This window comes from Physeter macrocephalus, chromosome 10, assembly GCF_002837175.3.
Source record: "Physeter macrocephalus isolate SW-GA chromosome 10, ASM283717v5, whole genome shotgun sequence".
NCBI classification, from domain to species: domain Eukaryota; kingdom Metazoa; phylum Chordata; class Mammalia; order Artiodactyla; family Physeteridae; genus Physeter; species Physeter macrocephalus.
The window spans coordinates 36,994,666-37,022,327 of record NC_041223.1 but is presented as its reverse complement, the minus strand read 5'-3'; the positions used below and the strand labels follow the sequence as shown (position 1 = coordinate 37,022,327).

The 27,662-nt window shown below is 42.5% G+C and overlaps 1 protein-coding gene and 1 long non-coding RNA gene across 8 annotated transcripts in view; one reads left to right on the top strand and one right to left on the bottom strand.

The window, feature by feature from the left end:
• LOC114486957 (uncharacterized) overlaps window positions 1-27,662 on the bottom strand; it is a 57,017-nt gene that overhangs the window by 4,773 nt on the left and 24,582 nt on the right. The window lies entirely within an intron of this gene.
• Window positions 1-27,662, top strand: part of NCOA7 (nuclear receptor coactivator 7) — a 154,050-nt gene that overhangs the window by 114,305 nt on the left and 12,083 nt on the right. For all 7 annotated transcript variants that reach the window (XM_028494474.2, XM_028494473.2, XM_007130676.4 and 4 more), the window contains one exon: window positions 23,299-23,446. In XM_028494474.2, the coding sequence (XP_028350275.1) occupies window positions 23,299-23,446 (148 nt within the window). The remainder of the gene's footprint in view (window positions 1-23,298; window positions 23,447-27,662) is intronic.

Sequence of the window (27,662 nt, the reverse complement as noted above, 5' to 3'; positions counted from 1 at the left end):
TAGAGTGTGTTATGCTAAGTGTAATAAGTAAGACAGAGAAGGATAAATACTGTATGATTTCACTTATATGGAATCTAAAAAACAATTCAAATGAACAAACATAACAAAACAGAAACCAACTCACAGATACAGAAAACAAACTGGGTGGTTGCCATGGGGATTGGCAAGATAAGTGAAGGGAGATTAAGAGGTACAAACTTCCAAGTATAAAATAAGTCCTGGGATATATGTACAATACAGGGAATATAGTCAATAATAGTGTAGTAATTTTAAAGATCAAGATGACGGAGTAGGAAGACACTGAGCTCATCTTCCCCCACGAACACATCAAAAATACATCTTCATGTAGAGCAATTCTCACTGAAAACAAACTGGAAACTGGCAGAAAGACTTGTACAACCAAGGCTGTAAAAAATGATCCACACAAAGTCAGGAAGGGAAGAGAAAGGATCAGGTCAGGACCTGTGCCTCTAGGAGGAGACACAGAAAAGGAAGGAGATTACATGGGCTGGGAGATCCTCCCTGAGGAGTGAGCAGTTTTGAACCACATATTGGGTGCCCCTGCCCTGGGGTCCAGTACAGGGAAGATGATACCCCTTGGCTTGTTTGAAGACCAGTGGGAATAGCAGGGGGGCTGCGAGGAACTTAGACTCTGCTCCTGAAGAGCACGCACACACTTGCTTTCTCCTGCAACAAGGCGGAGGAAGCAGACAAACTGCTCAGGATGAAACTGCCCAGGATGCTGACTGGTTTCATGGGCAGTTTCCCATGGCCGCCTCAGTGCATGTCTGGGCCCCTCTTGTTCTCTGATGCAGCTCCCCGCTAGGGCTAAGGTCGTTCTTGCCGAGGAGAGTACACAGTTGTGGAGAAGGAGCCAGCTTGGGCCTGGCGCTGCCTCTGGATGCAGAAAGAGGAGCCATTCCTGGTGCTCACGGAGCCAGCAGATCGAGTGTGGTCTGGAGCGCTGACTGGCATATGGGACTGCCCCAGCAGCTGCCCTGGCCCACTCCAGGTGCCCGCTCCAGCCTCTTGCTCCATTGCTGCTCTCCTCTGGGGCAAAGGTGCCGATGCTGGGAGCAGGGTGAGCACACACTTAGAGGGAACAGAACCAGCTCAGACCTGAACCTCAGTGCTTCTACCTCAGCACCTTGGGGCCTGCCCCTGCCCCCAGTGAGGAAGTGTCAGCCACTGAGCACAGGAGAAGCCCCAGCTCACACCTGGCTCTGGCTCTGTTGCTTCCATCGCCAGCTCCACCTCCCACCGAGATGAGAGCTGCCAGCACACCCTGGGGAAAGACATGACCTGTGCTCATTTCATATCTAGCTCTCCCACCAAAGCCACATGCAGACTGTGTCAGGATGCTTTCACACAAGGGCATCCTGTCAACACCAGGATAGGTAACTGTTTGACCTAATTTCAGAGACAGAGAAAGTTGTTTCAAACAACAGAACAAGAAAACTCCCTTGAAAAAACAACTAATGAAACAGAGATAAATAATTTACCAGATAAAGAGTTGGAAACATTAGTAATAAGAATGCTAACTGAACTAGGGAAAAGAATGGATGAACAGAGTGAGAATTTTAACAAGGAACTAGAAAACAAAAACCAGTCAGAACTGAAGAATTACAATAAATAAAATGAAAAACATACTAAAAGGAATTAACAGCAGACAAGGTGGTACAGAAGAACACATGAGTGATCTGGAGGATAGAATAATGGAAATCATGCAATCAGAACAGCAAAAAGAAAAAAATGAGAACAGTTTAAGGGACCTTTGGGACAACACCAGGCATACTAACATTCACATTATAGGGGTCCCAGAAGGAGAAGAGAGAGAAAAGGGTCAAAAATGTATTTGATAAAATTATGGCTGAAAACTTCCCAAACCTGAGAAGGAAACGTATATCCAGATACAGGAAGCACAGAGAGTCTCAAACAAAATGAACCCAAAGAGACCCCACACCAACACATCATAATTAAAATGGCAAAACTTAAAGAGAGAATTCTAAAGGCAGCAAGAGAAAAAGAGTCATGTACAAGTAATCCCCATAAGGCTATCAGCTGACTTCTCTGCAGAAACTTTGCAAGCCAGAAGGGAGTGGCATGATAAATTTTAAGTGCTAAAAGAGAAAAACCTACAACCGAGGGTACTCTACTTGGCAAGATTGTCATTCAGAATGGGAGAGATAAAGAACTTCTCAGATAAGCAAGGAGTTCATAAATACTATACCAACTCTAAAAGCAAATGTCAAAGGATCTTTTCTAAGTGGAAGAGAAAAAGCTTCAACAAGAAGAATTTATAGACAAAAATTTAAAGACAAAAATGTATATGTTTGTCTTTACTAGTGGGAAAAATCCCACTAGTAAAGACAAATATATGGTAAAGGCTGTGGATCAACCACTGAAATAAGCCAGTAAGAAGATTTTTAAAAAAAATTTTATTCATTTATTTTTGGCTACATTGGATCTTTGTTGCTGGGCGCAGGTTTTCTCTAGTTGCGATGAGCGGGGGCAACTCTTCGTTGCGGTGCACAGGCTTCTCACTGCAGTGGCTTCTCTTGTTGCAGAGCACGGGCTCTAGGCGCGCAGGCTTCAGTAAGTGTGGCGCACGGGCTTAGTTGCTCCGTGGCATGTGGGATCTTCCCGGACCAGGGCTCGAACCCGTGTCCCCTGCATTGGCAGGTGGATTCTTAACCACTGTGCCACCAGGGAAGTCCCGGTAAGAAGATTAAAAGTCAAAAAATTGTAAAATCAACTATAACTACAATAAACAGTTAAGGGATAAACATAAAGATGTAAAATATGACATCAAAAACACAAAATGGGGGGGGGGTGTAAAAAAGTAGATCTTTTAGAATGTGTTGGAACCTAAATAATTACCTGCTTAAAACAAGTAAATATAGTTATAGGTCAACATACATGAATCCCATGGTAACCACAAATCAGAAATCTACAATAGATAACTTTGTATGGTGACAAATGGTAACTAGATTTCCTGTGGGGATCCTTTCCTAATGTATAAAACACCAAAGCACTATGTTGTACACCTGAAACTAATATAATATTGTAAGTTATACTTCAATTTGAAAACAAAACAACAACAGCAAAAAAACCCCAACACTAATGCTCCTAAAGGAATATTTTATCAGGAAGATAATCCTAAATTGATAAAGTACCACAGGCAATAAGGTTGTTGTTATTGACAAGCGTCTATTTTTTGCACCTTTACTTTGTGCGAGCCTGTGCCAGAAGCTATCTGATGTCTAAGAAGACAGAATCATGTCCTGCCCTGGAAGAGGTATGGAGCCTTGGGCTGCACTGCTCTGGCCAATGGAATAATGAGCCCCCAAATTGGACTGAGATGAATGAGAATCCCTAGGAATTGTGGGCCCTAGAATGAGATACAGTATCCATTTGAAACATGATTGCCTAATTTGAAAAACGGGTTATGGTGAGGGTTAAGTAACTAGATCATAGTTGCACAATTACTGAGTGTGTATGTCCTGACAGGCACTGGGCTAGTTAGACTGGAAACCTACCCTGAGGATCTTGTAAACAGTTCCCTTGCACTTTCTAGAGACAATATAGATTGTATTCCAAACATTTGGATACTCTTCTATATAAAAAATACAATTGTCTTTTTTCCTTTCTTAACACTGAGATATTTTCTTTCTTAGAAAGAACCAATAAGTCCTATTCAAATTAAAAGTTTTCTTTTTTTCAATTATTTATGGCCTCAATCTCTGAAATCTTTCATAATAATTGATTTCATAATATCCAGCTTCTAAAATAAATAAGATGGAAATGGAGTTAACAGCGGGAATTATGTAGAATTTACCAAATCATGTATAAATGTTTAATCCAAGATGAATTAATTGGTTAGTGTGATTTGTGTAATAAGTAAACTAATAAGAGAGGGGAAGGGGGAAGGAGAGAGCCCGTGGGCATTTTTAAATGTGTTTAAACTTGAAAATAATTATGCTAAGATAGTTTTAGCAACACTTGAACATACAGATAAGCGGGAGGGGAGAGGAAGGTAGAATCTATTTTGCAATTTGGTCTTTTCCCCACTTAATATGTTATGCATATTTTCCACATTATGTACTACTATACTATTATATGTATACGAACAATGTAATTAGTAGCCCCCATTATGTTTCCTGGTTGATTTAATTATGTTTCTGCTTTGTATATAAGGTTATTCCAATTGTTTTTCCATTATAAGCAATGCTATGTTAAACACCTTTGTAAAATTCTTCAGGTTGTCTTACCAAACCAAAGGATACGTTTAAGGCGTTTAAATACAGGTTGCACATGAAAGTGTGTGGCAATTTATACGCCACCAGCATGAGTGCCCTTTGCCCTACATACTGGGAAATCTAAGTGGTATGATTCTTTATCCATTTGGTAGAAGAGAAAGGAAGAAAATGTAGCTTTTTAAATGTTTTATTTTAAAGTTGAGTGAACACTTGTTATATAACATTTGTTACGGAGTCAAGTCAGTAGTGGCCTGAGGATTTTTATTCTGTGTGACTCTTTTAATGAGAAATTAATTTATACCTTGATATTTATATTTTGTAATATATATTGGTTAAAAATTATTCTAAAATACCATGTTTCTGTAATCTGTTTCTAACTGAGATCAACAAGCCCTTTGGTTTACGTGGGATAATTAACATTTTGTGCCTGCCCACATTTAGAGTAAACTCATCATATATGTTAAGTTGATTCTGTTTTAGAAAGCGTGGTATTTCCTTACATAATGTCAAGACTAACTGAAGTTCCCAAGCACTTTGTAATGGTTGGGATTTTTTTTTTTAATACTTACAAAATTTAAGTTATGTACCCATGAGCACACAGGTGTCTGTCCTTTTAAAAGGTGCTATCCATGGCATATGCGTATTTCTCAGATCCAATTTGTGAGCAGCAGGTACTTCCTGCAAGTGTGTGTATTCTCTCTCCAGGGTTCTCCATGGCTGCCTACCTCAAAGAGTAGAACCAAGTGTTCAAGCCCCCATTTTTAGGAAGGGTGCCTTTTCTTTAGGTCAGCATTTCCCCCAAAGATATTCAGTGGAAAGCTCATCCCATGGATAAGTAAGTGATAAGTATTTCATATTAAATATGTTTCATTGCTAGTCCTTAGCTCTATCTAGAGTTTCATGCTCATAGTTACTGTTTTCTAAATAGGATTTTGCAGGAATTTCTTAATTTTATTTTCTATTCTTTACTGTTTTTCCTTGTACTGATATAATGGAATATAATTGATTTTTAAAAAAAAATTTGTCTCTAATCACATTTTAATTTTATGAGATACTTGGATATCTCTATCTATCTATCTAGAGACCATTTTAGTCCAATCTTTGTTGGTTTTATACTATAGTAAATACAAATTGAGATTTATTTCCCTTTTTCACATTTCTAGAAGTTGCAGCCAAAGACACAAAGACCCTTTATGTAACCTTTTGGCCATCAAAGCTATCTTACATTGTTAGGAGGGACTGGTTGATGTCAGATCCTAGTCAGGATCTACCTTTCAACTCTTCTTTGTATTTTCCTTTTGTCTTTAAAAAGTATTCTGTCTTAGTTTTGGAATATTTAGAATAAATTCAGAAAGTGATGAGTACTGAGCTTTTCATGATGTGCTATCTATCTGAAATCTTACTCATCTTCAAACTATGGGTCTAAGCATCTTTGGACCCTTATATAATTCTGGTGCTTGAATTGCAACTTTATAAAATGCATCAGATTATTCTGGTTGAGCACCTACCTTTACAGAGATGCTTTTATGATATCTTCATCCTCTAGAGTAGGATTGCCACTCTTAGAAACTCAAAGGGGAGTATCAAAGAAACTAACTCACCAGCTGAACTATCCATTTCCCCAGCTCTAAGTCAGAGAGCCAAGAGGGCAGGCAGGGCACTCGATACCCTCCTTGACTCTGAGCTGGGCATGGTACTCTGGATGCTATTTTGCATGGGTTATCTCACTTAATACTCATGATAGTTCTGTGAGCCATGTGGCGTTATTCCCCATTTTACAAATACAAAAACTGGGACACACTGAGTTTCAACATCTTGTTCAAACTGGCAAATATCAAATCCAGGATTTATACTCAAATCATTTTGATTTCAAATCCTATTCTCATAACCAGTTTCCAGAGCAAGTAGTCGAAACTGTATTGATTATACTCTTTGGGCTAACAAATCACTGAAATGGGAGTGGGAAAGGGATACTTCATACAGTCAAATTCATTTCTTGGCTAGCGAGGGAATGAAAATGTGCAGTATCCTCAAATTTATTCAACTTGGACTTTGATAAAGTGCCTTCCGTCTGGCTAGATATATTTCAGCGGTTATGGGGAGAGGAAGTGACTGGTATTTTATGGGTGATACTCTATGGGTGCTCATTAATTGAACTGAATTAGTCTAATCAGAACATTGTATGGAAATAAAGAGCTTGACTAAAATGTCCTTTCTCTGATACTCGATGTCTTAACTTAGTTCAGGCTGGTTCTAGCATTGGCTCATTATTAGAATGAACTTTTATGTGCTACAGTGGTTATCTGACCAAAATCAGACAAACAAACAAAAAACCACATAATATTCCATCTTCTGAAGATCCAGGTACCTTATTTTATATGACTATTACTGTGAAAACAGCACTTTATACGTAAACTATAATTTCCGCTTCTCTAGTTACTCCCCTTAAAATCTATTTTTTAAAAAATATTTATTTATTTATTTGTTTATTTATTTGGCTGCGTCAGATCTTAGTTGCGGCACACGGGATCTTCGTTGCGGTGTGCGGGCTTCTCTCTAGTTGTGGTGCGCGGGCTCAGTAGTTGTGACACGTGGGCTTGGTTGCTCCGTGGCTTGTGGGATCTTAGTTCCCTGACCAGGGATTGAATCCGCATCCCCTGCATTGGAAAGTGGCTTCTTAACCACTGGACCACCAGGGAAGTACCCCCCCCTTAAAATCTGTTTTGTACCTTATGGCCACATCTTCTAAAAAGATATTTTGATCTTGTCACATTGCCCCCCAAATATCTTAAGCCTTCAGGATTCAAGTCTAAACCCCTTGCTTGTTTTTAAAAGCTCTTTGCAGACTGACCTACCTTTCTAGCTTTTTCTTGATCTGCCTGAATCTGGGGTTTTACTGGAATTAGTCGTTTTATGGGCTTTTTGCAGTAAGTCTAGGACCTTTCTAGCTTGGCACCTCTAAAAATACTATATTCTTGAATTCAGGTGGTTCCCTTCTTTTCTCTACCTGTGTAAATCCTTGTTTCCCCAAACAATACACCCTGCAGTGATCCCTCTCTAGACTGACAGTTACAGCTCTTTCCCAGCCTGCACTTGACAGGGGAACAACCCTCAGGTACTGAGGCACTGGGGAGAGGAAGTGAAGTCCGGCACCTTTTCCCCTCACAGGATGGTCATCCCCAGTTTCTAGATTCAGGAGTGTTGGGGACTGAAGCCTGTGGCGGAGTGTATTCTGTTTAACAGATATGAAAGTATATGGCATTAACAAAGAATTTATGGCTTAGATCAATGGGTGCCAAACTTAGCTTTGTAATAAAGTCATCTAGAAGCCTTTAAACATACAAAGTACCCAGGTCCTTCCCTGAGCATCCTGCTGCTTTGGATTGGTGAATCTGCAAGGCATTCTCCCATTTGTGATAAACAAATGGGCGTTACTTTGTTCTTATTTGACTTTAACGTTTTGCAGCATTTGACTCCATTGACCATCCCTCATTTCTTTAACACCTTCTTTCCTTCTGTCATCCCTTCCTAGTTTGTTTCTTCATTAAATGTTACCCTTTAAATGACTCTTTCTCTTCCTCATTGCATATACAATTGCCTGCACCTAATTCTTTTTATTATGTGCCAATCATTTCCAGCTATCTTTAGTCTAGAACTTTCTACGGAGTCCCAAACACATATATACCTAGTAACCTTCAATATTTGGATCATCCATGGATCACACAAACTCAAAACAGATCATGCCCTAAACTGGGCTTCTCATTTCCATTTTTTTTTAAGAAAAATTTTGTTCATTTTCCTTAGGATTTCAGTCTTACCCGTGGCACGCAGGATCTTAGTTCCCCGACCTGGGATCGAACCCGCGCCCCCTGCAATGGAAGCGCGAGGTCTTAACCTGGGAAGTCCCCTTATTTCCATCTTTGTCCCTGCCACTGTCCCCCTAACTCCTGCTTCCTGTTTTCTCCATCACAGTAACTGGTACCACCAGCCTTTCAGTCTCCAAAGCCAGAATATGGGCATAATTTTGCTTCTCAGTCATCTCCCCACATTGCTCAGTCACCACATCCAGCTTATTCTATCCATTTAACATCTTAGGATCTCTTGCTCCCATTATGATCCTTCTGTGTTTCAGTGTTAAGAAACATGAATCAGACTTATTAGCTGCTTGCTTGGGTGCCCACCCCCCTACCCACCCCACCTAAGTGCACAAATTAGTTCAAATATCATCTCTAAGAACTTACCCTGTCTGGTTTAGATGCCGCTCCCCTATACTTTCACCTCTATCGTAACACTTACTACGCTCTTCTACAAATGTGGACTACTTGTGGCTTTTTCCTCCTGGACTTCAACCTTCTGAGGGCAGGGACCAAGTCTTATGACACTGTGTCCTAGAAACAACATAAGGTCTAGAATATAATATATTCCTATATGTTAGTTGGATGGGTGCATGAATAAATTAGCCTATAGTCTAATAGATAAAAATGCTTAAATAACTTATCACTTATAATTAAAATAATGCATAGGGGCTTCCCTGGTGGCGCGGTGGTTGCGCGTCCGCCTGCCGATGCAGGGAACCGGGTTCGCGCCCCGGTCCGGGAGGATCCCGCGTGCCGCGGAGCGGCTGGGCCCGTGAGCCATGCCCGCTGGGCCTGCGTGTCCGGAGCCTGTGCTCCGCGACGGGAGAGGCCACAGCAGGGGAAGGCCCACATACCACAAAAAAAAAAAAAAAATAATAATAATAATAATAATAATAATAATGCATAGACTTTATATAGTATTTAGAAGAATATAAAAAAGCAAAAAGAAGACAAAAAGTTTACAATTTTGTTACACAAAGATAACTACAATTTATCTTTATTTTTGTAGCCCTTCAGCCTTTTTCTATGCATGGATTAATGTAATGATAGTGTATATGTATACAATTGTGTATGTATAGATATACACACACTCTTTTGTAAACTGCTTTTACTTAAGAGTATCCTTCTGTGCCATTAAATATTCTGTCTGCATGCATTTAGTGAGCATGCATTACTTTTGTTAACGAGAAGTAAAATCATTTAAAAAATTGATTTTCCTATTAAACTCACTTTACATTGGGAAGATAGCCAAGTCCTAAGGACCCTCATGAAGACTAAGCAAAATGCTCTTAACATTTTCCTTAGAGAAAAAAGCGTGAATTATAGGAATCACAGACTGACCTAGTTTTCTACCATGAAATCTTTAACCATAGTTAATGCTAGATTTTCTGATCAAAAGTTATCTTTTAATGGGATCAGAGCTATATGGAAATCTTTAATAACTGTCAGTGACAAGAAGACCATAGTGCTGAATAATCTTTAAGGTACTATACTTTCTAGAACAACTTAGCCAAACCAGGTATGTTTCAGAATACAAACCTGGTGATTTTTATGTCATACTGTAGTCTTATAATGATGTTTTAAGGTGAGAATGTCACTAATAAAGACAAAATTCAAAAAGGTCTCCAAAATAATTCCTTAAAGGAATTATCTTTCTCTCTTTGTGTTTAACACAAGTTCTAAGTTTGAGGAAACTACTGAACAAATATAAGTGATAGGATTTACTTATATAAATATTCTCACTTCTTTTTTTTTTTTTTAATACTTTAAAATGGTTTGAAGTGACCTTGCTTCCTCTCATTCTTTTCCTGGTCATTTTACCTTTGTTTCACTGACTTAAAGTTCTAGAAATTCATCATCATTTTCCAGAAGCACCTTGTTAGGCAGCCACCCATCAGTAACTTCACTAACCAGCTTTGGCAAATGCCTTGAGTTAATCAGTGACCCTATAGTCAGACCTAAGCACATGAAAAAATAACCCCCTTTTTAAGTGAGTGCTCTACTGTCGTGGCTGTGCTTTCTGGTGGAGGAGTGAGCGCCGGTGCTCTGGAGAGTAGCTTGTCGCCTGTTTCCACTGCAGGATAATTAGTCCCTGCCAATGGGTGCTGCACATAGCGTTTGGGAGTAAGTATGCAGAAACAGTGATTATTGCAACCTAAATATCTGCAGGGGCAGATGGAAGGATGGAGGGAGGGAAGCTCAGGGGCCAGTGTTAACTACCTGCTCTGGGAATCAGCTGCTCAGTAACTCGCGAACTCCAACCTAACGCTGTTATGTGAGAATGTGAGCCTGGTGTTGCTACATCTTCCCATCTTTTTCAAAAGAAATTGAATTGTGGATTATGTGTGTCAAATCTCCCCGATTTTACGGTGTTAGCCACTGTTTAATTTAAGAAAAAAAAATGGTGAGCAGTCTAAAAAGCACCCATCTGCTGCTGAATCCAAGCCACAGGCTGCCAACTGAAGGCCTCCAGCATTGATATTAACATAAACTTTTGGGTTTTACTTATTTTTTTTAATATTTATTTATTTGGCTGCTCCGGGTCTTAGTTGCAGCACGCGGGATCTTTGTTGCTGCATGCAGGATCTTTAGTTGAGGCATGCGGGATCTAGTTCCCTGACTAGGGATCAAACCCAGTCCCCCTGCATTGAGAGTGCAGTCTTAACAACTGGGCCACCAGGGAAGTCCCAGTTTTTACTTATTTTTGAGTGATCCTTTTTGTAACTGTAACTTTTGTTTTGATAGTGATTCTCAAAAGATTCCTATTATTTTTGGTGAACTAGAACAAAGAAGCTTATTTAGTTGGTGCTTTTTAAAGTTTTCTATTCATAGACACACAAAGAACCTTTAAGAATGGGCATTACATCAGGGCATTACTAACCGTTGATTTCATCTGGAGTTGTAGAATATTGGCTCCAGAAGGGGCCTTACAAGCAAGTAAAATAACCCCCCCTTTTTTTTTTTGGCCACGCCACATGGCATGCGGGGTCCTAGTTCCCCAACCAGGGATCAAACATGCGCCTGCTGCAGTGGAAGCACAGAGTCTTAACCACTGGACTGACAGGGAGTCCCTAAAATGACCCCTTTCATATAAGGACCTTGGGTCAGGCCATTGAAGGTGGGTTTTAAAAGGTGATAGTTTTCTAGCAACGACCTCTGTGGTCAAGAGTGCTTTGCCTTATTGGGTTTCTGTGGCTGTATTCAGAATAGAGGAGCCTGGGAAGGTTTTAGGCCAAAGTACATTGAAATATCTTTAATTTACAGTCAATACAAGTGAACAGTGGGACTGCATACGTATATAGTTCAGTACTCTCTAGGCCACATTCTTTCTCTCTTCTTCCCTTTCCTTATCGTATTTCCTATTCTCTGTGCCATAATGTACTCTGAAGTATATTTTTAATGAAATAGTTATTAAGTTATTTAGTGGCTCCTGCTTATAGTTTTGAAATCAAGTGGGTGATTTAGGGGTTATATCGTGCTGTGTATTGCCCCAATTTCTTTTCTTACCGGTCAGGTGACCTTTGATAAGACAAGAGTGCCTAACTGCTTCTGGGTCATTTTGGTCAAGTTTGTTGGTTTATGTGGTAGCAGGATTTTAGAGAATCACACGGAAGGGACTTTCTGAAAGATCTGTTCGAAAGTAGAATGAACTTATATTAATGCTCCAGATACCTATATGAGGAGCTAGGTTTTCTTATCTTCATTTTAGAAGCTCAGGGAGATTAAGGACCTTTCTCGAAGCTTCCAGCTGATAACAAGTGGCACCAACTTGGGAGGTCAGGTCTTTAACTTAGAAATGGGTGCTTTTTGTACTTTACATCACAATTATGTTTAAAAAAAAAAGAGGGAAAAAAGCAACAGTAAATAAAATCCCACCATAACTAGTAGTCTTGTTTGATAGCATAGATTATAATCATACCTAAAACCCATACACCTAATCTATGAATAGTTAGAATAATGTTTTGTTCCAGGCATCACCTCAGATTTGTCATCAGTTTTTATATCCCTCAACCCTACAGCTTTGTCAGTGATGGGCTTTTATGAAATAGTAAAACCAGGACAGAAGGACTGACCATAAAGGAAATGGTGAAGCATATTGGGACCACGAACTGACCTGAGGTTAATACCAGGTCCGCCCCTAACATACTGTGTGGCCTTGGGCAAGTCAGTTAATCTGTGTAAACATCTGTTTCTTCCACCTTTAAATAGGACCGATAATTACAGTGGCTACCCCCTGAGGTTATCATGAGAAACAAATGAGCTTGTCCATGCACTAAATCAAAGTTAGTTGTTACTGCTGCTGTTGCTTCCTTTCCTATAATTGGCAGTGTTTTGTTGCCTCTAAGGTAAGCCTGCGCCTTCTGAGGACCTTTATCACTTACTTTCAAAGAATTTCTTCTTCAGATATGACAGCTTTATCCGCTAAATGGGGATTTGTAGCTTGAATATGGTGTCTCCTTTGGGGTGAATCTCTAAAGGAGCCTTGAGGCTTATGAAGAAATCTGATTAAGCCCAAATTTGTAGGTAGACAGAAAACCCGAACAAAGCTTGAGTGCTGGGTTTTGGTATTACCAGTTGCTGGATGGGTGGGCATTATTTTTGTGCCTGGAGGAGTGTAGATGGCAACCTTCTCCCCATCTCCACTGCCTCGCCTGGGCTCTGGCCTTGATCATCTCATGGCTGGATCACCGTCGTCGCCTTCCCCACAGAGCCTTTGTTTCTAGTCGGTCCTATCTCTTCCTGACCTTCCCTACTTGGCTCCACAGCAGTCTTTCTAAACTAAAGATCTGGCCAGGCTTCTTCCCTGCTGGAGCCCCGGGTGTTGTCTAGAGGTGCTTCTCAAGCTTTGGTCATTCACTTCCTTTCCAAATATCCCCATATCTGCAAACCATCTGTACTACTGTTTACTTAATAGTTGTCTTCAAAGGATTTAGATCAAATCTTTTTTTTTTTTTTTACTTTGGCTTTTCCTGAGCAGTAATATCTGTGAAATCTGAAGTATATAATATGCTAGTTGCATTTCCTCCTAATACTCTTTAAATAAATACGTAACTATGAAAATGGGGTCCTCTGTGTATCCTCTGAAGTCAGTGGAGCTGCCCCTGCTACACTTTGGTAAACAGTGGCCTCAGGATAAGGTCAAAGCATTTTATCTCATGCCCAGGACTTTCTGTAACCCAGTGACCCGGCCCCTCTGGCTTTTTTTTTTTTTTTTCCTTTCCTGCCATTCCGTGAGCAAAGAGTAAAACTTGCTCTTTCATTCTACCTGTCAGGAATTCTTCCGCTGCCTGATGAGTTTCTATTCAACATGGACATCCCAGCTCAGATGCCCACTGGCTGTGTTGTTGGAACTGTGTTAGGAATTTTTGTTTATTTCTCTCAACCTGCTCGCTCTAGGGCAGGGCCTGGATCACTCTGGGCAGGCACTGCATCTCAGCAGCTTTTCCCTGTCACAGAATCCTCTGTCAGAAGCCACCAGTGACATGATTGCATTGCCCCTCTTTCCCTCTGCCATGTCCAGTTCGACCTCCTTCCAGCATCACCCTGCCCTTAAGATGCCAGGTCTTTTTGCACATGTTCCCTCCAGTAGAATGCCACTTCTCCTCCTCCTGTAACTGGCTCTTTCTCCTCCTTCAAAACTCAGCTTGGGGGCTTCCCTGGTGGTGCAGTGGTTAAGAATCCGCCTGCCAATGCAGGGGACACGGGTTCGATCCTTGGGCCAGGAAGATCCCTCATGGCGCAGAGCAACTAACCCCATGCGCCACAACTACTGAGCCTGTGCTCTAGAGCGCAAGAGCCACAACTACTGAGCCCGCATGCCACAACTACTGAAGCCCACGTGCCTAGAGCCCGCGCACCGCAACAGAGTAGCCCCCGCTCAGTGCAACTAGAGAAAGCCCCCGCGCAGCAACAAAGACCCAAGGCAGCCAAAAAAACGAAAAACAAAACTCAGCTTGCCCTTGGCCCCTGGGAAGCTGTCCCTGACCCCAGTGTGAAATGATTCTCCACTGGGCTTACCTTTGTCATCACTCTTCTTCAAATAATAATAATAATAAAAATTATTATATATTATAATAATATTATGTACATATTTTTTTTTTTTTGTGGTATGCGGGCCTCTCTCTGCTGCGGCCTCTCCCGTTGCCCGCGCAGCAACAAAGACCCAAGGCAGCCAAAAAAACGAAAAACAAAACTCAGCTTGCCCTTGGCCCCTGGGAAGCTGTCCCTGACCCCAGTGTGAAATGATTCTCCACTGGGCTTACCTTTGTCATCACTCTTCTTCAAATAATAATAATAATAAAAATTATTATATATTATAATAATATTATGTACATATTTTTTTTGTGTGTGGTATGCGGGCCTCTCTCTGCTGCGGCCTCTCCCGTTGCGGAGCACAGGCTCCGGACGCGCAGGCTCAGCGGCCATGGCTCATGGGCCCAGCCACTCCGCGGCATGCGGGATCCACCCAGACCGGGGCGCGAACCCGGTTCCCCTGCACCAGCAGGCAGACGCGCAACCACTGCGCCACCAGGGAAGCCCTGGCCTAAGGAGTTTGAAATTATCCTAAAACCTACAGGGAGATGTTGGAAGGATTTTACACAGCTGGGTAAAGTGATCAGATTTGCATTTTATCAGCTCACGTCTACTTCCCTGCCACTTCCTCTTGGCTTCCTTCCAGGACCACTTCTACTGCTTCTTCCTTAAGTACTAGCTTTTTCCAGGACCCAGTACGTGACCTGTGAGTTCCATGCTCACACATGTTACTGCAGTTATTGCTTCATGACCACATAGTAGCTAGCATTGGTGGTACTACTGGTAATCATGTTGGCTTGGCCAGAGGCCCTAGATAGTGTCCTGAGGTAACTGAGGCCAGAAGCTCAGTGACTCATGGAGACCACAGGGTGAGTCACTGAGTTTCAAAAAAGCCATCAGCAGGTTTTCAGAGGTCAAGAGAAATGATAACTGAGATACTGTTGAGAACTCACAATAGGTCGAGTTTGAGGAAATCAGCTTCACTAAAGTAGTGAAGGAGGGAAGAAGATTTAAAAACCCTGCCTCCTTCCAGACAGTATCTGAGGCAGGTTTAAGAAAGGGCATATACTAAAAGGTTAATAAAATCAGGAATGAAAAGGAGTTGGAAAAAAATGCATAACCCAGATGTTAACGGTACAATCTGAAGGGAAGATGAGGTATAGGAAGGAGGTTTTAGGGAGAAACAAAATCTTGAGGCTTATTTTTTAAGGAAGTGCAAGTAAGTTTGTGGATTAAGATGAAGGAGATAAAGGGATGAAGGAGTGGGGTGGGAATAGTGGAGGGAACCCACTAAGGAGCGGGACTGTTGAAAGTTCAGAGAGGAGGGTTCAAACGGGAGAGTAGTTCCTTCTTCTGAAGAGAAAGATCATTAAGAGGGGAGCAGAGGGGGACTTCTGAAGAGAAAGGTCATTAAGAGGGGAGCAGAGGGGGAGTGCATTACTAGAATGGTACAACGGAGAGTCCTCTGTTCAGGCAGGGTGGGTGGGTAGGAGAGCGGGGGTGAGAGCTTGAGAAAAGTAGAGGTCTGGAATAGCTGCTGTGTGAAGCAGTGAAGGAAGAGAGCTAGAGGGGAGTAGAGAATCCCACGAGGGAGGGTTTCTCCTGGCCAGTGGTAGATGCCCTTGACTTGTAGTGGATCCATTAAGCGCCAATAAGCAAACTCAGCGACATCCATCATCCCAAGCGAGCAGTTAGAAAGATGATGTTTGTTTCTGTGGGCAGGCATTTGGAAGGGCAAGTGCAATAGGAGGGTCAAAGCTGGGTGCCTCTAGGGGGCAGCGGTGCAGGTGAGGTGGAAAGACTGGCCTGGAGGCGTGTGAATCCAGGAGGGGCTAATGCTGGGGAAAGAGGAGGGCTGAGGGTCAAGGTGAGAGTGGAACTGGTATAGTCAGGAGAAAGGAGTGGGCGAGGTGAACCCAGAGGGACTAGGAGGGGAATTTTAGAACTTTAGGCCTGTTTCCAGAGGGCAGGGTTCAGTTCTGGGAACTAACCACCAGGAAAATCCAGTTAAGTTAGCCAAAAAGAGCCATTCCAAGAATTAGGTTAGATAAACTTAAATAAACTTAGTGCCACTCTAATCTACAAGGAGAAAAGATGAAGTCACATCCTCTTCTCTTTGGTCTCCAGGGTCCTAAGAATTAAGCAATAAGATTGGCTCCAAGTGAACTTTAATTTTCTCTTGTGGAACAGACCATTTTAAACAATTTTTTTGGCTGTGTTGGGTCTTCGTTTCTGTGCAAGGGCTTTCTCTAGTTGTGGCAAGCGGGGGCCACTCACCATCGCAGCCTCTCTTGTTGAGGAGCACAGGCTTCAGACGCGCAGGCTCAGTAGTTGTGGCTCACGGGCCTAGTTGCTCCGTGGCATGTGGGATCTTCACGGACCAGGGCTCGAACCCGTGTCCCCTGCATTAGCAGGCAGACTCTCAACCACTGCGCCACCAGGGAAGCCCGGAAGAGGCCATTTTAATTGTTCACGCCTGCTTTTCCCTCAGAGGCATCGCGTGAGGGCCCTCTCTGCGTGAGAGAATGAGGAGATTTTATGTGGGAGGCTGTGGTTGAGGGAAACTGGGGTGTGCCAGTGCCCTGGATGTCTGAGAGAAGAGACACGAGCACTTCCCATCAGGTTGCCCCATAGCAGAACATACTTTGGAGGTTTGCCATCTCACCTGAGGCTTCTCAAGGCTGGGGTGACTTCGTTGGCTGCAGAGATAAAGCCCACCACCTGAGAGAGGTGGGAGGTTGTCCAGGGCTGCTGCCCTGCCTGTTGCAGCCAGTGGAGAACCATTCCCAGGAGCGCGGCTAAGGTGAGGCAGCCGCCCCGCGACGTTCCCCAAGCATGGAGCACAGTGCTGGCAGCGATGTGCGCCTGTGCGTGCAAGGTGGAGGAGCAGGAATGGGGAGTGGGCCGCATGTGACCGAAGGGCCCCTCAGGGCATCTCACACTTACTTAAGCTTTGTTAATAAAACCCAAAGCCAAGGAAGTAGTTGACCTATAGTATGAGACCTCTGTCTGTGGACAGGTACAAAAATGTACCATCCCCCTTAGGGTTCAGCATTCACAAAAGAAGAGGCAGTCAGCTTAGACTGGCTGGAACATTTCCAGAGATGGGGTGTTTGGGCACATTAATCTTCTGAGCCTCAGTTTCCTTATGTTTAAACTGGGCATAGTAACACTTGCCTCTTAGAGCTGTTGTGAAGTGTGAGGTCCTCAAGGCAGGGAATCACGTCTTGTCTTTTCAGGTAGCTGACATATTTCATCAGCATTGCTTAAAACAGAAGGTTGCTTCTCTGTTTAACATTAAAATTGTTAGGACTTGGACCCTCTTTTCTGTGGTATTTTGAGAATGCCTTTTCCCTCCTTTCTAGATATTTCCTTTTGTGGTAAGTTCAACAAGCCCAGTGCTGGCCCTGGCTGCTCTTGACCTTGCTGCAAAATAGGCCACTCGCTCTGGCAACAGACGATCCCAGAGGCTTGATTCACCACTCACTGGAAATCCAGCAGTCCCAAGAGAAGAGATTTGGAATAAACCTCTCTTACTTGGTCATCCCAGATTCTTTCCCTGGGTTGACATATTTCTTCTAGAGAGAAAGGCACAGGGCAGGCAAGAATACTTTGTGCCAAAACTCACCTTCCCCCAGCCCCTCACTTGTTACGGCTCCTGGGAACTCACACATATGTGTATGACATATGTAGCCATCTCCTTCCATAGTATGCCCACTGTTTTCCCAGCAGCACACCATGCCCACATTCACCCGCTCCTGAGATAACCATGGCATTCATGTGGATCCCAGGTCATGAGTCTAGACCAGGCCATCCCCCTCACCCCCTTGAATAGTTTCTCGTCAAGAAGGATGGGGTGGAAGAAGGGGTATTATCCTTTCCTAAGGTCTTACCTCTATTAGGACCACCTTAATTCATCAGAGATGCTCTGATAATCTTGAACTTTGAAAGAGAGGTATTAGGCACACAATTCCTCCTTCTTAGGAAATCCTCCTTCTTATACAGATCCCTCTCACCCACCTTCCATCCCATCCACCCGCCCAGTGGGTTGGAGGAACGAGTTGTCTTCCTCAAGCAGGGAATGTTCAATTATAACTTCCTCCAGAATAATAAGTCCTACTCACCTTGCATCTACATAATAAAAAGGATTGCTCAAATGGTTTCCCCAAGCAACTTAATGTCTTTGTCACCAAAAAGGGAAGTGACTGGTAATTGCTAAGATTGGATCTCACCTTAAAATCTTTATTGACCTGCAGTTTTCACAATTTATATTTTCTTATAATATCTAAGAAGAAATGAAATCTTAACTTCAAATCTGTGCCTCATCCCTCATTCCCTTGCAGTCTTACACAGGGGTATATGTCAGCATGAGCTTTCAGCATTTCTTGGGATGCTTTTTCAGTGTTTATGCTTGTACAATGACTTCTCCTTTGAGAGTAAAATGTTAGAGGATAAACGAGCAGTGCTTCATGGAAAGCAGGTTCAAAAAGTGATAAAAATGTGTCTTGTGTCATAACCAGGAAGTTAAGTGGGAAACAATTCAGAAATCGATGTGGGATAAGGGGAGGACTTTGTAGTGTGGTTCAAAGAACACTGATTGCCACCTCAGGAGATCTAGTCCTGGCTGTGATTCTGATAGTAGACTTCAGAGCCCCCATTCTCTTCCATCTAAGGAGAGTTAGTTGGATTAAATGATATCCTATATCTCCACCAACCCTAATATTCCAGAACGTAGTTCCTCAAGGTCAGGGTCACTGGCACATAGTGGGTACACAGGGAGTATTATTGAAGGAAGCTATGCGCTGCAGCCAGGGACAACCAGGAACACTCCTGAAATTGAATGTGTTGGGTTGACTTGTTGCAACGAGGGAGAATGCACTGCATGGGACTGAGGGCCATCTCAGTAAAAGGGTGCTTGAAAGGGGTCGCAGGATGTAGGTTTATGTTAGGTGATTCGAGGGATAACTTAAAGAAGTGGGACTTTGCTCTAGATTGGAAGCTGTCAGGAAGCAAAGGTCATTCTGTGATTGAGTATATTATAAATCCTATGTAGAAGGAGGAAAAACTAGAGAGGCTAGTGCCATCATTGGTAAAGAAGCACAGTCATTTATATTAGCCAGATTAGAGAGATGTTTGGTCTGGACAATGTTTGTGTTTAGATACAGACCTCAGTGGTCTCGTTTCTGTCATGATTCATCATGGTGATAGAGTGGCTTTGCCGGATGTTGATGTTTTGTGAAGTTGTTAATGTTCAACGGGAGAATACCAGGGCCTAGCTGTGAGTGCCAGGCCAGTTTCTCCCAACACTGGGGCCTGGCCGATAGGAGCAGGCTGGCTTCCACGTATCAGGGACTGCTTTCCTCTTTCTCACGAATAAGCTAGCCAACAAATATTTGGAAGCCATTTTATGTGATGTGGATAAGCATGTAATAAATGTGTCCTTTTCCAAAAGTTAGAGTGAAGCATATTTGGTTCTCAACTTTTTTCTAAAATACAGTTAAGATGGACTAAATTTTAGGTGTTAGAAAACTAAAGAGTTAGAATTATATATATATATATATATATATTTTTTTTTTTAAATGTATTTATTTATTTTTGGCTGTGTTGGGTCTTCGTTGCTGCACGTGGTCTTTCTCTAGTTGCAGGGAAGGGGGGCTACTCTTTGTTGCGGTGTGTGTGCTTCTCATTGCAGTGGCTTCTCTTGTTGCAGAACGTGGGCTCTAGGCACGCGGGCTTAGTTGCTCCGCAGCGCGTGGGATCTTCCCGGACCAGGGCTCGAACCTGTGTCCTCTGCGTTGGCAGGCGGATTCTTAACCACTGTGCCACCAGGGAAGCACTAGAATTATATATTTATCAAACCTTTCTGGAGTCATGATTTTTTTCTAAGTTAACTTTTAATAGGAAATGTCATACTACATGTTAATAATAGTTCAGAGATTCAAAAGAGTATACATATTGCTGGTAGGAGGGCAAAAAATGATTCCGTCCCTAAAAAGGGCAACATGGTATTATATATAAAAAGCATAAGTGAATTGCTCCTTTGATAACACAGTCCCACTTCTGAGAATAATGTCCTACAGCTCTACCTGTACATGTGCAAAAATGACGTACCAAGTTACTCATAATAGCATTGTTTATAAAAGCACAGTCTTGGAAACAACCCAAGTGTCCAGCTGGAGAGGATGGTTACATAAACTATGATAAATCCACACAGTAAAGTACTGTGTAGCTGTAAAAGAAAGAATGAGGAAGCCATCTCTATACTGTTGTGGAAGGATATCCAGGCTATATTGTTTAGTGAAAAAAGCTAGATAGACGATAGTACTGTCTTTTGTAGAGATGAAAGACAAAGAGAATCTATATTCATATTTATTTCTATCTACAAAAATAACACTACAAGAACACACAAGGAAATAATAAAGTGGTCAACTATAGGGGAAAAAGGTGGACCCAGAATATGATGGACAGGAATATGAGTGAGATGGAAACTTCTCATTATTTGCCTTTTGAAATATAATTTTAATTCTCAAATTATAAAATATATATATATATATATAAAATGTAATATGTCTTTCTTCTATCTCATTCCATTCCCCAGAGATAACCATTTTGATCAGTTTCTTATATAGCTTTTCATAGTAGTCCATTGTATTAGTCAAGGATCTCAAGAGAAACAGAACCAAGAGGATGTGTGTGTATGTGTGTGTGTGTGTGTGTGTGTGTGTGTGTGTGTGTGTATAAAATATATGAAAACTGGTAATTCTATATTATGGAAGAAAAGGCATAATTAATATAAAAAGGAAAAAACAGCTTAGAAATACATTTGATAGTGGTTAATGTTACATTATATAAAGGCTCCCACATATTGAAAAGAAAAACATTGACTCCACAATCACAAGGAGCCAATTCATGAAAGCAGACAGGAGGAAAACATTTAGAAAATGTTCAACCCACTAGCACTCAAAGAAATGCAAAGTGAGTTGGGTAAAACTTAAAATATATATTAAATTCATTTAGAAAAAGAAGGATAAGCAGGATTGTTATGAGACTTAGATGCAAACTGCAATGCTTGTGTCAGAGTAAACTAGTCAGCCTTTCAAGAGCAGTTTGGCAAGATGAATCACAAGCTATAAAATCATGCCCTTTGGCCTAATAATCCCTTTTCTGGGAACTAATCTTGAGGAAATCATTCAGAAGGTGGCAAAAGGCATAGATCATGAGGATGTTCATCGTAATGTTGTTTGTATAATCAAAGAAATGGATAAAACCTAAATATCCCAAAGGCATAGGAATTTGGTTACTTTCATGAAATGTAGGCATTAAAAGTCAGTACAAGGGGCTTCCCTGGTGGCGCAGTGGTTAAGAATCTGCCTGCCAATGCAGGGGACAGGGGTTTGAGCCCTGGTCCGGGAAGATCCCACATGCTGTGGAGCAAGAAAGCGGGGTTTGAGCCCTGGTCCGGGAAGATCCCACATGCTGTGGAGCAACTAAGCTTGTGCGCCACAACTACGGAGCCTGCACTCTAGAGCCCGCGAGCCACAACTACTGAGCCTGCGTGCCACAACTACTGAAGCCCGTACTCCTGGAGCCCATGCTCCGCAACAAAAGCCACTGCAGTGAGATGCCCGCGCACCACAACGAAGAGTAGCCCATGCTTGCCTCAACTAGAGAAAGCCTGCGCGCAACAACGAAGACCCAACTCAGCCATAAATAAATCAATCAATATTTTTAAAAGTCAGTACAAGGACTAGCAACATGGCAAATATGCATTATTTTATGTTACATATAACAAACAATTATGTCTTAGCCCTGATAACAAAGGAAAGAAAACTGTGTACATGTGCTCAAGAACAGATAGGACTATAGAAACCTAAAGACAGTTTGACCGATGGGAATATTAGAATTATAGTGACATTTCTTTTTTGTTTTAATTAATATTTGTCTTAGTTTGTTCAGGTTGCTATAACAGAATACCATAGACTGGGTGGCTTATAAAGAAGAGGTTTATTCTTGAGAGTTCTAGAGGCTGGGAAGTCCAGGATCAAGGTGCTGGCAGATTCGGTGTCTTGTGAGGGCTCCCTCTGGTTCATAGACGGCTGTCTTTTCACTGTGTTCTCACATGGCACAGGGGGCTAGCCAGCTCGGTGGGGTCTCTTTTAATCCCAATCATGCTTCATAACCTAAGCACCTCTGAAAGGTCCTACATGCAAATACCATCACACTGGGGATGCAAATTTTAGGGGCACACAAACATTCAATCTATAGCAATTGTGTTATAATATTTTTACAGTTATAACTTTTAAAAACTTAGCAATAAGTTAGCATTGTCCCAAACAGTAGCCTCAAATGGAAATTACCAGTTTGTAATTAGAAAAGACTTTAAGAATCATTTGATCCTATCTATCTTCCACTCCCCCACTGTGATGGTTGCAGGTGTAGAATCTAAGGTCAGAGAGCTTTTGACTGTTCTACATGGGTGGGGGGTGGGGGGGATATTGTAGGTGCTGGGACCAAAAGCCCCACCCTCTGCTCAGGAACTAGCCACCTTGTCTATTGATTAAGTCTGGAGAGATGCTTCAGATGTTAAATATGTATAAGAGAACAGAGATATTGGCAGCAAACTGCATTCCAATATCAATAAAATTGTCTCTTTCTAATGTTAAAATAACAGCTAATACTATCCCTGATATTTTCTAGTTATTAAAGATATTTTATTAAAATTATGATATAATAATGCTTCAATCTACATAAGACCCATTGGAATATTGCTTATCTTTGTTCCCGTCTAAAGCTTCAGATTAATTTTTTTCCCATGAATACAGGTGTCCAATAAATGAAGACCCAATGAGGAAAAAACATTTGGTGTAAATATTTCATTGTGTTTTTTACGTTTATGTCCCGTTTCTTGATCTTTCCCTCAGATTGAAAGACATTTTTTCAGTGTCTGTGGACTTTAGCTTCCATTTATTGACTTATTTTCGAAGTTTGGAATGCATTAGCAGAGATTATCTTCAACATGGGAGATTTCCCAATATAGCAAAATGGATTTGCCAAGCAGGAAAAAGATAGCTGTAGATGCCCAAGTTCCTACTGGTGCCTGCCAGGAAAGTAGATTTGGTGTTAACCCCTGTGATGAACATGTTTTTCAGGGTGGATCACTTGTACACGTTCTTTGTTCAGTGGTCTCCTGATGTCTATGGGAAAGATGCCAAAGAGCAAGGCTTTGTGGTGGTGGAAAAAGAAGAACTGAATATGATTGACAACTTCTTCAGTGAGCCGACCACCAAGAGCTGGGAGGTGAGACTCAAGAGAGGGCTAGACTGTCCCTTAAAGTCCAGTCCACAAACAAAATGTTCTTGTGTCCAAATTCCAATAACTTCTTGGCTGGCAAGAAGTCAGATTTCCTGTGCCTCTTTGAAATCACAGGGGGAAAAAACCTTATTCCTCTGTTTGAAGCTAGTTATGTGTGTCAGAAAGACCTCATCTCCACCCCTCCATCCCAGTAATTTCACTTCTCTTTTTTGAAACTGCTGCAGGGTCCCCATTACGTACAGGATGAAAGTCAAGCTTCTCAATTTGGCCTAAAAAACTGTTCATAATTTTTTTGAGCACTTACCACACACACCGTTCTCATGTTAGGGGCACGGTGGATGAGATAAGTAGAATTTAGCATCAAGGAGTATAGATAAATCATTACAACCTAGTGAGATAATTACCACTGTAGGTGAAGTGCCACGTGCTATGGGAGCATGTACCCAGGCACCTGAATGGAGCTAGGGGATCAGGGAAAGGGACCCAGAAGGAGTAATCTGAGCTGAGATCAGAAGTGGGAGGACAGGCAGTTGCGGTGAAAGTGGGACATGGAACACGGAACATGTTCTGGCCAGAGAGAAACGTCTGTGTAGAGGAATGACCCAGGGGAGAAACAGAGAGTGTGGCGCATTTGATGAACTAATAAGAGTTCAGTGTAGCTGGATCATAGAGTGCAAAGCTGAGGGAGTGGCAAGAAACGAAGCTGGAGATAATGAAATGGCAGATCACGAAAGACCTATGAACTGTTAGTCATAGGTTTGGTTTGGCTGTTTTCCTAAGGGCAGTAGGAAGGCAGCAGTTTGAGCTGTCTTCAAACAGCTTCAACCAGTAGGAGCTGTTTGGAGCCTGGAGAAATAAATACAAATACGCATTTTGGAGAGCTTGCTCTTGCTGGCAGATGTTCATGGAGTTGGACAACCGTTGAGGCTTGAAGACCCATTAGGAGTCTCTTGCAGTAATCAGTGTTGAGAGAGAACAGTTGCTGAAAGAGTGGCAGTGCAGATGGAGGAAACTGAGTGCTTTTGAAAGATAGTTAGGAGGAGGAAAACAGGGTTTTGTGAGTAATTAATTACATGTGGGAAGGAAGGAAGATGTCAAGATTGATCTCTTGGTTTTTAGAATGGGAACTGGAGGGATCGAGGTGCCTGCCCTTCACTGCGATAAGGAGCATAGCAAGCGGATTAGATTTAGCAGAAAATGCTCTGTGTTCTGGTTTTAATCTAAATGTGAGGTGTCTGTGGAATGCCCAAGAGACAACTGAGAATAAAACTTAGGAAAAAGATCCTGAAGATATACTTTCGGAAGTGATTAGCAAAGTTGAAGTTGTGAGTGTAGGTGAGGTCAGCCTAGGAGAGTGTGTCCGTTGGCAAGGGAGCAGGGCTCAGAACAGAACCCTTCAAGATGCTGGCACTAAGGGGCCAAAGATAGTCGAGCCCACAGAGGTGACTAAGAAGGAACAGCCAGGGGAAGGCATGGAAAACAAGAAAAGTCATGTCTTAGAAGCCAAGGGAAGAGAATGTTTCAAGAGGGGAGTGAGTAGTGGTCAAAAATGTCTAATGCTGCGGAGGAGTCAAAAGGTAAGAACTAAGCTATGTCTTTTGGATTTAAAATCAAGGAGGTAATAGTTGGTGACTCTGACAAAAAGCAGTTTCATTAAAGTGGTAGCTTCAAAATGTAGCTACCAATGTTCAATGAATGAATTGGGGGTAAGTGGAGCTAGTAAAGGTGGGCAAACGACTCGAATTTGGCTTTGGAGAATAAAAATGAGATGGAAGGCTGGAAGAAGAGGTGAGGGTGGGGAGGTTTTCCCTCTCGTGAGAGAGACTGTAACCTTTTGGATGAGGTCAGCGGGAATGGTGGAACAGAAGGTACAGAAGATAAGGGAATAGGAGAGGGAATAAGCGGGAGGCTGGATCCCCAAGAATTGGCCGGGAATGTGGGGGTAGGGATAGAATAGGTCTTAGGTGGTCGGGCAGCAGAAAAGAATAGGATGTGTGCATATAGAATATAGACTCAGGGTGGTAAATTGTGGCATTGCTCATTTGATTATTTCTTTGCAGCAGAAGGAGGGAGCATCTCCTAGAAGTGAAGGAGGTTAGACTTAGAGGAATACGGAGAAGGTCTGAAGTAGCAGCTATAGAGACTAGGAAAAGTGCCACCTGACGAACTGCAGTAGGATGGCTGTCTGGTATTGAAAGCCCTGGTGGGGTCTGGCACCAGGCTGTAGTGAGGGTGGGTTTTCTCCAGCAATACTCCCAGTCTGGGTTTAGATTCATCAGGTGGGCAGTCAGATCTTCCAAGCCTGGAACTCTGTCAGACTGGGATGATTAAGGGTGATGAGGCCTGCCCCTTGGGTCTAACTCCTTCTGGAATGCCAGGTCCTTGCATATGTGTGTTTGCCCTCACCCGTCCCTTTCTCATTCACTCCCTCCCAGCCCGAATGTGTACATGCACACACACAGCTTTCCATGTCAGACTCCTGTCATCCTTCAAGGTCCAGCTCATTTGTCACTTCTGCGATGCTTTCAGCCAGAGTTACTCCTCCTGTCCTTCCACAGCCCACTGCTCATAGCTCTGTAGTGTATCGCTCAGCACTTTACTTGTTTGCATGTTTGTCTTCCCACAGTTCATAAGCTTCTTGTTTGAAACCATTGATTAAAAGTATTTAAGCCTATTAGGCTCTCCCTCCCTTGGCTCTTCATATCAACTCTGTTTTTTTCTGTCTCTGGCCAGTCTTTCTGAGTATACTTTGCTTGTCCCTGTCTCATGGTGTTCCCTAGTTTATCCTTGGCTCTCTTTTCTTCTCGTCTATTACATCTTCCTTGGACGAGCTCATTGGCTTTCGAGGTTTCTGCTGCTGACTCCCACCTCTGTCTCCTCCACACACCTTTCTTCCAGGCTGCTGTTCTAGAGCACACAGACGCACCACAGGCATGACTGGGTCTCCACGAGGCAGAGATGGTGTGACACTGGCATTCTGGCCAAGGCGTCAAAGAATATCAATTCCCGGCCTCCTCACCTAACCATCTGTGCCCAAGAGGCCCCCACCCCCATGAGATATGCGCACAGAGGAAGCATAGCTAGGAAATGTGTATTTTCTTAGTGAGGCTGTGGTCTCTTGCCCAATATGGAGGGCCAGAGAGAAGGTTTACATTTCACTGGGGATTTAATCCTTTCCCGACTAGGCCTGAATATCTTGAACTGAAGCAGCCCTCTTTTAGGCCTATTCTGCATCTTTCCACTAATCCCAACCTTGAATCTCAGCTCTTGACAACTCCTGTGGGAGAAGAGGCCACACCTACCAGCACCAGAGGAAAAGGAGCTAAAGGGGCGTGCAGAGAGAGAAAGGTCTGCTTCCGGATCTAGAGTAGAGTGGGCTTGAGTGAGCCACTGAGGAGAATGAGAGGGCAAATCCCTTTAGAAGGTGTCTCTAGACCTGTAGTGGAAGAGGAAGAAAAGAAGAAGGGATGGAGAAGGAGGAAGAAATGGGTTGGCTTGTTGCAAGCTCCTAGTGTACTTGTTAACACTTGGGACATGGAAAGAAAAGATAACTGGAGAGAGACGTGACTGGACTGTTATCCCTATTTCTTGCCACATGGAAGAAAAAGTCCAAAAGTACGATGAGGAGAAGAATGCTGTCGAAGCTCCCTCCCATGCAGGAGCAAATTCTGCTTACTAGCATTACCTTAAGGCCAGGCCACTGTGATAGCATTGCTTCTCCTCTGTGGGTGGGGAAGAGGAACCTTCACTCCCCTGACAGGTGTCTGATCCTCAGCATGTCCAAAATGTCTCTTCATCTTTCCCCAAAACTTGCTTCTTCTCATGTATTCCCATCTTAATTAGTGGTGCCCCAAGCTAGAAGCCTAGATATCAACCCAGATTCTTCTTTTTCATCATCATATGTAGTCAGTTATCTCTAGTTAGAATTTGTTGATTCTGATCTTACGTAGGGTGGGGACCACTGCCCTAGTCAGCTGTCTGCACCCTTCACTTAAACTCTAGGGCACCTCCAGTCAACCCAACCACTAGTCCATCCTCCATACCCAAGCTCTTTAAATAAGCTTTACTTCCTAATTTTATAAAAGTAACACCTGCTTTTATTATAGGAAATTTGGAAACTACAGAAAAGCACAATGCAGAACATTTAGAAAATGATATCTAACCACACATCACTTTTGTACATTTTTTTGACTCATTTTTT